General features: G+C 40.3%; 2 protein-coding genes across 2 annotated transcripts in view; one reads left to right on the forward strand and one right to left on the reverse strand.

Moving 5' to 3' along the window:
- Positions 1-13,785, reverse strand: part of RB1 (RB transcriptional corepressor 1) — a 69,981-nt gene that overhangs the window by 22,528 nt on the left and 33,668 nt on the right. The gene's annotated exons all lie outside the window — the stretch shown is intronic.
- On the forward strand, positions 4,908-7,769 carry LPAR6 (lysophosphatidic acid receptor 6). Its single transcript, XM_040055261.1, is given in 2 exon segments — positions 4,908-6,407; positions 6,410-7,769. Coding segments are annotated over 2 exon segments (939 nt in total). The 5' UTR covers positions 4,908-5,527; the 3' UTR covers positions 6,469-7,769.

Consider the following 13,785-nt stretch of genomic DNA (forward strand, 5'->3'; position numbering starts at 1 on the left):
AGTCTTTTTTCCATTTTCCTTTCCTCTGAAGAACGTCAACATACACTTTTGAAGCTTTTAATCTCTACGATCCATTCCTTCGCTGTTTAGTCCATCCCTTTTAAAACAATCAATCCACAGATTAAAGCTTGAAAAGATTTCATGTTATCTAAACTCTACTAGCCTACCATGAGATCAACTAGACTTATACTACCAACCCAAGAGTAGAGGGGAGGGAAGAAAGTATTCTAGCAGCCTAAAAACTCATACAGAAGGAGAGAAGTTGTTTCCTCCACCTACAAGCAGGAGAAAAGCAGTTGTGTCTCTTGCAAAGGAAACTGAAACAATTTCAAAGAGGAAAGAGAAGCATTTCAAACACACAAGAAGTCTGGAATTTTATTCTGAGCTTCCTTTTCCCTTTTTAAGCAATTACACAACCAACTTCTACTCGTAATTTGTATGTGTGATTTCATATGCATTAAGCTAACAAGTTTCCTGACATAGAGGAGCCTTTAACTGCCTCTGCAAGAGTCACAAGGATTAGGCTGGCTAGATAAAAATACTCTGTCCATCTTAAGTTTTATAATGCTCATTTGAAGACTTGACTGCTACACCAACACAGGAAAAAGAGGGAATATTCAGTGCCATACCAGCTTCACTCTGTCTCCATAGGTGGAGAACATCACCACATTTGAAGACAAGTGCGACACTTCTCAGAAGCAGTCTTCGTGTGACTTCGGGGTGGCTGAGCAGGCAGCCTCAAAAGACAGCTGAGAAGGTCAAAATGCCCAGCCCTGCTTCCTCTATATCTGTTTTTCCAGAGATTTATGGAGGTGAAACAAATCAAATCTCTTAATTCATCCTTTTGCTTGACTGGAATCCAACCTAAACATACTAAATTTTAATCTATATTTTTGTCACATTCAGTAGCCACTGTAATTACCTCAGGATGGTATTTAATAGAGGGTTCTCCATCCAAGGACTCCAAACTATATTTAGCAATCAAGACAGCCTCACATCCCAGTGTGGAATTGAACGAGCTCTTATGTGCAGGGAAGCTTGAGGACCAAGTCATAGAAAATTTTGCCAAGACTGGAACAGAAAATCTGTGGCACAGCCAAAAAGACTTCTTGGCTCTCAGCCCTACTTGTCAAGCATAATAAATTCCTTCCAGTACATACACATGTTCAAAGAGAAACTCCAGTAAATAGACCAAAAAAAAAAAAAAAAAAAAAAAAAAAAAAAGGCAAAAGTTAAACCTATCTACTCATCGAAATAACTAGTTAAATAACAATACTTAGGTCAAAGAAAATATTGTCTTGTCAGGATTTGTCTTCCCTGCACCAGACAGCACAAGTTCTTCTGCATAAGACTGCTTAACCCAAGTGAGAACAAATGTCTGCACCATGACACAGGTGTGCCCCTAAAAGCAGTGACAGTAGTTACTGAATAATGGTCTTACACAGAGCATTTTGTGCACCTGACAACCCTCATTTAACACTGCATACTCTGGCCTTGGAAACACTGTAAGAATTTATTACAACGCTATTAATGTTGAAGTTATTTTTTTTCCTCTAAAGAGCTTTCAGTATTAGCATCAGCACAGACTGAATGCAGTACATTAGACAAATTCAAATGCCTTTCACCTCTGACCACAACTTAGGTTTAATTCCAGCTCTGAAGGTGAGGGTACCACCAGAGGAAGCTACAACACTGGTCAGCACAACTCCAAAAGCTTGAAAAGCCTTCAAACACTTGTTTTATTTCAGAGAAGTGGTTTTTGCTACCCCACTTGAACTTCTGAATTTAAGGGATCCTGCCCCCTGCCTCCTAAATGACAGCAAGTAATCATCTCTGTGGTGTCTTGGGCAGGAAGGAACAGTGTCCTACAGCCACTCCCAGCACACTGCTAAGGTTGTAAGCATTTTTCCTTCCGACCCCCTGTGGTGGAGCAGGTTTGCCACACAAATCCAAAATCACTTAAATAGGTATCTAAACTCAGAGAAGGAGAGTTATGTGGTAACTGCCTGAAGGAGTCCAAAAAACTTGCTTGCTGCTGAAGTGAGAGATGATTTCAAGCTTCTCATCAGCTCCTGGCTTTAAGGAGGCCATTCTTACTCTGCCTTTGGTGCCTTTTCAAGAGCCACAGGAAGCCTGTTGATGGAAATGCAGGCTTTGCTCATATAGCACTAGCAACAAATGACAGGTCCTAACTCATTCCCATCTCTGATGTAGAGAGGCAGACAGACTCACATGTGCATTTCCCTGCAGCAATAGCATTGTTTCCTTTGGAGACAAAACCCCCCTCAGTGCACAAGGCCCACCCTGCAGCTGCTTCCTCCTGCCTACCCCCTCCTTCACATCCTAAAGGAAAACGCCTGCGGTGAAGGAGTACAAGCACGGCCGTTACCCTGCCAATTCTTCCTCCAAAACTGTTAAACTTCTTAAAATTTAAGGTGTTGGCGGCTACTAAAATCTTGAACCTGTCGACACAAAGCCCAACACCTTAAAACACGATCCAAGAAAAGGAGAGAGCGAAATGAGGCTTCCCCCCTGCTCATGCTGGAGCCTGGCCAGAAGGGAGGCCACTCCTGACTCCCAAGGTTCTTCAGCAGGTTCTTCAGCTTGGACAAGCTCACACAAATTAAAACACTGCTTGGTAACAATCAGCTACATCTAAATTAAGAAAGCGTATATACAATTCGCCTTCGCCGTTCACACTTTTAAGCTAAAATGACTCATGCTGACTGCTCAGCCGTAACTCTCCTCGCTGAAACAAGAAGGAATGGAAAAACCTAACCTGTCAATTCGGGGGTTTCACATTTTCATCTGCAGGTGGAAAAACCCTGCAGCTGAATGCTGTTTCTGGACATATACAAATATCACTTAGGTCATCAATTAGTGCAAAGTGCATGTACTGTACTGCACCACAAGGGTTCAGGGGCAACAGAGTCCTAAAACAACCCACATATCAAGCCCTAAAATATGGCTCTGAGTAGTATCCATGCTTGTGACAGGAGCAACAAGGAGCCACAGCAAGGCAGGAGCTCTGACAGATAGAGCAAAGGCTGAGGATGCACCTTCACCACGGCTCTAAAGCACATTTACAGTGGTAAAATGGACCAGACATCCTATCGTGCCTCTGTGTACCCACACCTTTGTCCAAATGCAAAGTCAAGTCCTAATCAGTGACATACACACTCATTGCCATTAGTTTCTCTCTCTAAACATGAATGATTGTTTGAAGCTTTGACCTGTGACACCAAATTTCTGTACCGCAGGGATTTTCGTTCCAGTAACTGAGCCTGCCTCACAGAGTTTTCCTGTGCAAACAAAGTTGGAGCAGTAAAACTGAGAGCTCCTGTGACCCGATGCAGAACACTTGCAGGAAAAGCCTTCTTTTACCATGCAAGGTTGCCAGGAACAGAAACTGATCAAAACAGAAACAAAACAAAATTCAGTGTGTGATGACTGTTTTTGTGAGAAAAGCCAAGACAACATGTACCTTTGCATAAAGGTTAAGTTGGACATGAGAGTCTCCACCAAGCTCACATTTTCATTTCCGACTGACTTAGTCTGAGATGCGCTATGCTTTACATTTAAGCAAATTTCAATAGTCAAAAAGGTTTCTTGTGGTTATAGCCTACTGCAGTTAAACTACCTGATTTCACCTCAAAATCAAGGTGAAAATGTTTCACAGAAGACTATCAAGAAAACTTGAAATAAAATAAGCAAGACCCACTTTTGCATATTTCTGAATTTTGCCTGACATATCCTGCATTAAGAAACTGTGCCAAAATCCTGTGAAGCGCTCTCCTTCACAGCAGACTAGAAAGGCTTTGCCCAGAGCCTTGTTTAAGTGCAAGTGATTAAAATACAGCTCAAAAGAACCATGCCACCCAGCCAGATATGAAGAGATTTGTTATTCTAAGACTTAGAAATAGACTGGGTTTGATGCCAGAAGTGAGTCTATCCAAGTTGTTATTTAATAAATGAGCCTGTCTAAACTGAGATTTATCTCATATTTGCCCCTAAAGGCAGTAAGCTGCCTTTTTTTAATATTTACTTAACAATGTAATTAGATACAACATGTTTTTGTTTCAATTATCAGTGACTAATGGGAGTATTTTGTGCATATGTGGTAACTGTCCCCCTTGAAATTACCAGAACCAATTGCACAGTACACTATATGCATTCTGTTGATTAATTCTGTGCTTATACATTCAAGAAAATGCTTTCTGCATCACAACATTTAAAAAAACCAGCAGAGTAATTTTTTTTTTTTTAAACCCACATTTCTGATTATAAATAAAGCTTGGAGTGTGCTTTCTAATATGGAACAAGTTAAAAAAGTCTCTCCTTCCTCCCACTGCAACACATTTCACTCCTGTGAATATCCAAGATCAATCCTCTCTTTCTCTGTAATTATTAGGTGCAATTATTTAATTATCTATCAATGTTACTTTGTTCCTCTTGAGGTTTCTATTGGTGTATTGGGGAAATTTAGACAGAACTACTCACGTGATTTCTGGTGATTAATGCGTTCTCTAGCACAAGCAAAGCTATTAACATAAGAAAGCACAATGTTAGTTCAACCCTATACAAAATCCCACAATTATTACTATCTCCAAAGAAAAACAGGAACTTAAAGGCATGAGAGTTATTTAGATACTGCAAAGTCTCGTCATAACTGAAGAGGAAGGTTTCCAGACCCCAGCAACATTGACAAAGGACCTCTCAGGCAGCATGGAAAGAGTTAAGAGGCAGCTGCAGCGCTCTACAAGCCACATCTGCAAGGTACAGCAGAGACAGGGGAAGGCAAACAAACCAAACTGAAACCATTCTTCCGCACCCGGCCTCTTCTTCCTGTGATGTCACGCTACAAATTGCCTGGGAGCTCTGCTCTGCACTCCAGAAGGAGCCGGGCTGGCAAGAGCCGCCGAGGGCTGTGGGCTGCAGGAACAAACACGCTCTGGAATTCGGTTTCTGCCCTGGCAAGCAGCTCCCTCCTGCTGCTGCTTCCCGCCCCATGGGGCCAGCCAGCGAGCCGACAAACTCGTTGTACAGAAAGAAGGCAGACGGGGAAACGCAAGCGCTGACACTTCGCAGCGTCCAGGAAATCGTTTCCTAAAGCACACGCTCCCAGTGAATTCGGATGGACAAGGCTTCGCTGCCGCAGTCTGCGGCCAGGAGTAAGGCAGAAAGTCCTACAATGGCTTCATTGAATCGAGGCGGGAAATGGAACTAAGCAAGCTTTGGGGTGACCTCATCTGCCAGAAATGATGCATTTTCTGACTTTTGCAGACTGGCTATGTGATTACAAATAGCACTCGGCAGAGAAGAGAGACTTCCTGGTGATTTCTGCTGGAGGTGTACTCCCCTGTCACAGCGCTCACCTTCCTTCCCTGAAGCTCCACAGCACAACAAAATTGCCAAAGCACACCGTTCAAATACATCTGACCTGCAATTCTTCTGGGATTTCAAAAAAGTTGCAATAAAGATACCAGAGAAAACGTCAAATCACGGGAATTTTTAACATACCATTATAATGGTAAGCTCTAATTGCTCCACTGAGGACTCCTTTAAATATACTTTATACGGGTGTATCTTTAGCATGGTGTTTGTTCTTGGCCTCATAGCGAACTGTGTAGCGATCTACATTTTCACTTGTACTTTAAAAGTGCGAAACGAGACTACAACTTACATGCTTAATTTAGCCATATCGGATCTGCTTTTTGTGTTTACATTACCCTTCAGGATTTATTACTTCGTAACCAGAAACTGGCCATTCGGAGACATTCTCTGCAAGATTTCTGTCACCCTCTTTTATACAAATATGTACGGGAGCATTTTGTTCCTGACTTGCATCAGCGTGGATCGCTTTTTAGCTATAGTACACCCCTTCCGATCCAAGACTCTCCGGACCAAAAGGAACGCAAAGATCGTCTGTGTTGCAGTATGGATAACTGTGCTAGCAGGCAGCACACCAGCAAGCTTCTTCCAGTCCACGAACCGCCGGAACAATACGGAGCAAAGGACGTGCTTCGAAAACTTTTCAGAGGACACGTGGAAAACCTACCTCTCCCGGATTGTTATCTTCATTGAAACCGTTGGGTTTTTTATCCCGCTCATCCTGAACGTGACCTGCTCCACTATGGTCCTTCGGACTTTGAATAAACCGCTTACATTAAGCCGGAATAAAGTAAGCAAGAAAAAGGTACTCAAAATGATATTTGTCCATTTGGTGATATTCTGCTTCTGCTTTGTGCCTTACAACATTACCTTAATACTTTACTCCCTTATGAGAACGCAGACCTGGGTCAATTGCTCGGTGGTGACCGCAGTCAGGACTATGTACCCCATCACTCTGTGCATCGCTGTTTCAAACTGCTGTTTTGACCCCATAGTCTATTACTTCACATCAGACACCATTCAGAATTCCATAAAAAAGAACCGGTCCACCAGACCACGGGATGTCAGATTCTCTGAAAGGCCAGTTTCAGAAAGCTTCATTCAACACAGCCTTCAGACCATAAAAATGAAAATATTTGACAGTGACTCTACAATATAAACTTTATTAAAAGACTATTGGGACTAAACTGGAATTAGAAGCCTGCACATTTCTTCAGCTGTGGACATATATTCTTATATGTAAAAGCTGTGCTTCCTTCACATCTGAAAAGTTTATTACAAGGCTGTAAAAGCGTTAAGCATAATAGCACACAGAAAAAGTATTTTGAAAATCTATGGCAAAGGTCTGTTCTGAGAGATTGCATGTTAGAAATGAACTTTTGGGTTTAAAGGTTAACCAAAGTCCAAAGACTGTTTGTTGAGTCAAACACAGTAGATTGTTTTTCCTTCCTGAAGTAAAAACAGTTTCTCAGTTCAATAATCAGTTTCCGAGTTACTGAGGATGGGGGTGAAGCTACCTGCTCAACGCTGCAGGAAACCTGCCCCATACTGTCATACCACTTCAGCTACTGTGTCTGCTCCAGTTTCCTCTTGTCTCTCTTACTCCTTCCCACTGTCTTTTTCCCTGCACCCTCCTTAGGGACCATTATGTTCATAGGAGGCTTCAGTCAGTGGGTTACAAGAACTTTGTTTCTCCCAGGTTTATCTGACAAAAGAGACATGCTCTCTTCACAAGCCTGGCCCCCACAAAGCAATTAAGTCTCCTGGTAGTTTAGAGCATTTGGAAACGTCTCAACAAACTGGTTTTTCTTCTCACCTCTCTCTCAGAAGCCTGTGTGATTAAAACAAAGTAACTTGTGATGACTGAAGTTAATGCTTTAGGTACAGTACCACTTTATTAAACTCTTGTGAGGAGTTCTTAAACTCAGCATGACTTTTGAGGAAAATAACATCCTCTAAGTTAATTTGATCTCAAAGTACAGTTTCTTAGAAAAACAAGACCTTTTCTAACTAGAAATAAACATGTGCATCAAGTAGATTATTTCTTCCAGGAAACTATTTGATGTCCCATAAAGAAATTCAAAATGCATTAATTTTGGAGTGCAACTTCCTCTCAATTTTTGCGTGCTAGAAAGAATTTTAACATGAGCATTTAAAACTTCAAATGCTATTTTCTTTCAAACTTTAGAAAGTATAAAAATAAAGTACCTGGGTCTACGTGCTGGCAGAATTAATCAAGACGTTTTGAAAAGTCAGCACCATGTAAAAAGAGGAATCTACATATATTACTGCTACAAACAGGCATACATAGACAAAACCACTCTAAAACATCCTGCTATATATGTTTCCCAGCTACTAGAACACTGTGTACATTTTCCTCAGAATTAATTTAACGTCATTGTAAAATAAAATAAAATTTAAAAGGTAAAATAAGTGTTGTTTTTTCCTCCCCAAAAACAACAGAGTCAAGAATAAGAACTGGGTCAAAATGAATTTGGACTTAAGATTTAGTGCAGTCAGCTGCAACACACATAAAACACTGAGACATTTTTATACTAGGGCTGTATACAGAGGAGTGAATCAACGTTGGAAAAAAAAAATCATATTGAGCCATCAAACTATATGATACATTTTTATCTGGATGAATTTATTTCCCTATGCAAAGCTTCTGTTTAATTTTTATAAATCGAACATTCACTGCCTCCTACTACTGGGAAACAGATTACTCAATGACTGGTAGGAACTAGTGTTGATTGAATTTTAAATTTCAATTTAAAAAATTGAAATTTAAAAAAAGCACTTTCAATCTTTTCCACATAATTTATGAAAGGAAAATTCAAATAGTATGCGCTTAAGCTACAAAGACAGCATAGAAACAAATATCTTCGTAACATCTAAAATAAGCAATTATCTTTGCTGGGAATCCTAAACTCTTCTGATTCATATCCAGCTTCAAAAGAATGCACAAAACCCTTGGCATGAGTAGAAATTCTCTGTTTTCCATATGCCACTGACAAATTCAAAGTCCAAAAACCAGATACACGTCTCTAAAGTCTCAATGCCTCTCCCTCCAAAGGTGTGTGTTTAATATTAGCCTCCCTCCAAGAAACCTGAGACAAAAGCCCCTAATGTCACTGCTGGGCTATGTTTTCAGGGTACTACTCCCCTGAGCTTCTAAAGACTGTTCCTCAATTGAGTGACAACTTGTTCAGCAGCACCTCTCTGCCTTACAGCAGTGAGCACCCAGAGCCTCACCCTGGTAAACGGAACTTACTTTCTCTGAATCTCAGACTGCAAAACTGCAGGGGAAAAATAAAAACCCATCACTGACTTAAAAGAAGAACAAGCAGACAAAGCCACATACATGAGTGTTCCCCTTTAAACCAAACTTTCCTTGGTGTATCACCTCAAGTAGCCTGGAGAAGCACAGGCTACAGTAGCTCTCTCTGCTTTACACTCATTCTCCTGGGCAGCAGCTTCTATTTTTTGAAAGAGCACAGTACAACACACTACAATAGCTTTCTCATCAGTTAATAGCTCAGTGTCCAGAAGTCATTTGAGTAAACTTTCTATTTTTTATTATTAAATACTTTCACTCTTCCACATGGCGGGGGGGGGGGGGGAAGAAACAACCCACAACATATATCCTAATGAAAAAAACATAACACAGTCAAAAAGCATAGTCTGTAATGCTGAGGATCAGACCATTACTTGAAAAATTCCTGATATGACTGATTCAGAAGAGGGGAGTAAAACTGTACCTCCCACAACAAGCTGATGTAAAGACAGGGTACCAGCTATTCAGGACTGGCTGAGGTTTTCTCTGGCTTTTCTGGTTCTGCAACAAGATTATCCTGGAGAGCTGTGGATGGAGCAATGCTTTCGTAGGTACACTCCTCAACAGATGCACTCCCTCTCTCTGCTCTTGACTTTGATACCAACTCTTCTGTCTCTTTGGTTAAGGTCTTATGACAAAATTTAAATGTAAAATCTAGATGAGAAGTTACATTCCTAAGTCACGCCAAGACATTTCAAATAAAAAAAGGCTTACATTGTCAGACCTTCTGAGGATCTGAATGTGTTCCAACCAGTACTTCCTAAAAGTGCATTATTTTCACTCATATACCTACCCAGGGAGAGCTAGGAGTTCAGTTTTATGATCAAAACTTTAAAAACTGTTCTTTGTAGTGTGGTTTCTTCAACTACAAGAGTGCAGAAAATGCACACTTCCTACTAAAATAAAAGCAGGGCAAATTTAATTTATTCCAAGCATGTTTTTAATCTAAATCAAGGCAGGTAGATATTGATAACTAGTTAATTAACCAGCAGTTCTACAAGACAAGAAAAAAAAAATTACTATAAACACCTCAAAATTATCTGAACAGATCATTACTTCAAAATATGTCCTGTTTTGTACTTTTGGTATTCAGTCTGAAGTTCTAATTTGTGGCATTTCGCAAGAATGTCAGGAATTTTTTTTTTCCACTTATACAAGTCTTTTACATTTAAAGAAATGCCAATACCTAGTCAAATATGTCTTTATATTTTTCATCTAAAAGCGTGTAAAAATCCTTATAGAAACTACTTCAGGCAGGTAAGGAATCCTTAACTGAAATCAACCTCCAAGCCCTTGTTTCTCAAGAAAGTAACCCCAGACACAGAAATGCAAAAATTGAAAAAGAGCTCTTGAGACCAGGTAAAAGATAAGAACGGCTGTACTGATCAGACCCCAAACATGCAGCTAATCTGCAATCCTGACTCCAACGGCAGACAAGGCTGGATGCCTGGGGAACAAGATAACAGTCGGAGAAGCACACAAGACTTTCTCAAGTGCTGTCCCACCTCATCAGTCATATCTCAGGACTTTCTGGGTCAGATCTAATTGCGTGTTCAGCAAAAATTTTTCTTCTTTGAGCTTGTTCTGTCTTCCTGTAAATGTGCGTAAAGTTTTTAATGGTCACAGCAGTAAAACATTCACACTGCGGGCGTGCGTAGGGGGAACAAAACTAAGAAACCCAAACATCCTTTTGTTTCAAATTGTGCCCCTCTCATTTCTTTGGAAAGGGGCAGGGAGCACTACATTGTTGTTCAATCTTTCCATGTCACTCCTGATCAGACAGTCTTCCACCATCTCTTGCAAACGACAAAAAGGTTTGCACTTGTAATTTCAAGCACCATCATAACCAAAGATGAGGTTTCTAGAATTACACAAAGAAGTCAGCTAAAATTAGAGAACCCAGTGAGGTTCACTTTGAGACTGGTAATTTTGAAAATCCCATCCGAGCATAGTATTCGCCAGCCTTATTTATTCTTTCAAGCTATTTTCTAAGAGTTTTATCAATGAAAAGCAATTTGTTCATACTTTTCCAGCAGTAAATGTAATATTATATGGTTCTTGCATCTATGCAGACCTGTGAATCCTGACAAGTTCCCTTTTCTGCTAGACTATTATCATTTAGACATCAGGGTTTCTGGCATTTGAGCACCATTTACAAAATGAAAGAGGATACATTTCAAAAGCTAAGGCAAAATGTAAATCAGAATGATTCTTAACCTAGAAGACAGAAATGCCTGGGCTGCATTTGTTATCCAGTTACCAGAGTATTGAAAGTTGTTATCCAGTTACCAGAGTATTGCATAAACACAACTATCACTGCATTAGCACATTTACAGAACATATTCAATAGGGCTTGTTTAAGATGAACCAAATTTAGAAAGCCATGCTTGCACAGACTAACACTTCTGCAAGAAGCTGGATGGAAAAGTTTTGCTTTGACAGTTCTGGTTTGATACCGAAGCCTTTCATATTTATCACCTCACCCCCATTCAGTTCCTGTCATACAGCAGCTTAAAAAGCAAGTCCAGCTTTTCCTGTAATAAAACTGAACTTAGCACAAAATTTAAACAAACAAAAGGAACCCTTCACACATTTTCTGGTCTTTTATAAAACCTACCATATTGTTGGAAAACTAAAAATTCCAGAGCTGAGAATTTAGGCTTTAAATAATTCTTTTTTTCTACTTAAGAAGCAGTCTGCCCACTCTAGTTCTATCAAAACTAAAAGCAGTCCAGCAATAAGAAGAGGTAAATTTTCTACAGTTTAAACCTGAGAATCAAACCACAAACAATGACAAAGGAAGGCCTCTAGAAAGAAGTTCTAACCCTTTTATGATGAGATAAAAATATTTTTGCACACACATAGCTTTAGTATTTCCCCTAACTGTCTTTTTTAAACAGCGAGTTCCCGCCTTAAAGAACAAGATTCTTAAATAACAATGCTAGCAACTGGAGGCACCCAAAATTAATGCAACCATTTTGGGAATAATATTAAGCCTACCCCACACGAAAACAACTGTGGCTAGGTAAACTCAGACAAATTCTGCAAACACTGCTGCTTTATGAGAGGAAGTCACCTGGAAAAGTTTATTAAGTACATAGCAAAACATGGACAAAAATGAGAATAGTGACGGTGAAGCAAGTACCGAAATATGTACCTTTTCAGCCTAACAAGAAAATAAGTTTCATTAATGAAATCAAATCCCAAAACTGCTGGTCTACTTAAGTTATTTCACACTTCTTGCGTGTGAAAGAAAGTTTAACACATACACTGCATGTTGTTGTATTTCACACGCTCCCCTGGGTAGCAAAAGCAAAGGGAAAAAAAAAAAAAAAATCAGCACTGCCTGCTGTCCAGATAAGATCTGTAAGTTCCTCCCAGCTGCTGGAAGGTGCACCAGGCACGCAGAGAGCGTGCCAAGCACGGGCTCTGGTGTGGGCAGGGTGACTCCCAAAGGGGAAGCACAGGGCGCTGGCAGCCCAGGGACGCATCTGAGCCAAGTTCAGACCTGGCAGAGTCTACCTGGGTGAGGCTCCAGGCTCTGCTCAGGGGCTCGGCGGAACACCAGCGATGCAGCTGCAGAGGCTCCACACTCAGCTGCACCAGGGGCACTTACCAGCCCGCACCTGCCCCATTGCGACAGGCAAACCCAACCCAAAGGAAAAGCTTCCACCAAACCTAGAGCGATTACCTTTCTGGAGGATGGTGAACGCTATGTCTGCTCAACAGCTCAACAGGGGCATCCACATCCCTCACAAGGGCTTTTTATTACTGCAAAGTTACTGTAAGATAGCGATACAAACACATGACTGAAATACTGTATATTTATACAGTATAAAAGCAGGCACAGAAGTGCTTCTTTGGCCTCCAAAAATAAAGCCAAACCGCATGCTTTTATGCATGCAATAACAAAGTGCAGCAAGAAAAGAAACAAAAACATCTCCAATAACATATAATTTGACAGTTTGACAAGATACTAGTATCATTTTAAGAGCTTGAAAATTGAACACACAGCTGGGAAAAAAAAAAAACAACCAAACCTCCACATTAGAATGTTTGTTTGGCATCCACTTTGCTTCTTAACATAAACTAATTTTATCTTCCACAGAGAAGTTACCAAGAGCGTGAGTCAAATGACACAGCAATAAGGAAAGGAAAGTAATAAAAGGTTGCGACAGTTACTCAGGACCTTGGCTCAGATGAAATAAGCCAGACCAAAACAAAATCAAAAACAACCAACCAACAACAAACCCCCAAAATGCAAAACAAAACTTCATTCTGTTAATTTTACCAGTTTCACTACAGAGATTTAGAAAACTACAGAGCTGGAGAGCATAGTCCCAATCCAAGGAAGGAGCAACAGTGATACAGTCACAGAACTTTAACCAAGCTTTATTTACCTTTGTATTTAAGGAGACAGTCACCTCAAATTTGCTGCAATTCAGCAAGATTTTACAAAACTGAAGAACTGCCAGAATACCTCCCTGAATTCTAATATATTTTTCCCTCATGGGCAACCTTTAAGCATTCCTACAAAGTATTTATACAGCAGCGTTGCAGGACGAAAAGCTGAAGTTCAAACTACCTAGAAACATAGTGGGACTAAAATCAAATTCCTACAGCTGTGACATGACCACCAAAACATTGAACAGTATTAACAAAATTAAAAAAAAAAAAAAAAAAACAAAAAAACACAAACAAACACACCCCAGCAAAGATTCCTAGAAAACTATTTCACTATTCCTTGTTTATAATCAGGCAACCTCAGAGAAAAACAGACTGAAGTCTATCACGTTAATGCAGTCCTATTTGTGTGACGAAATCTGTACTTGGTACTGGTGTACAGACAAGAAAGATATCTTTATGATGCACCAGCAGAGCTGGCAAGTCCACTGAGCACAGCCTATAAATCCCAGCTCCCTGTCACAGCTGTAAATCTATAACCAGAGAGAGCCTGGGTACATGACCTCCATGTGAAAACACAACAGTGACTACAGGCAAGGTACACAGCACAAGCAGCCACCTAAAGCAAACCTAGGCATAATTACACAACTACC

This window comes from Hirundo rustica, chromosome 2, assembly GCF_015227805.2.
Source record: "Hirundo rustica isolate bHirRus1 chromosome 2, bHirRus1.pri.v3, whole genome shotgun sequence".
NCBI classification, from domain to species: Eukaryota; Metazoa; Chordata; class Aves; order Passeriformes; family Hirundinidae; genus Hirundo; species Hirundo rustica.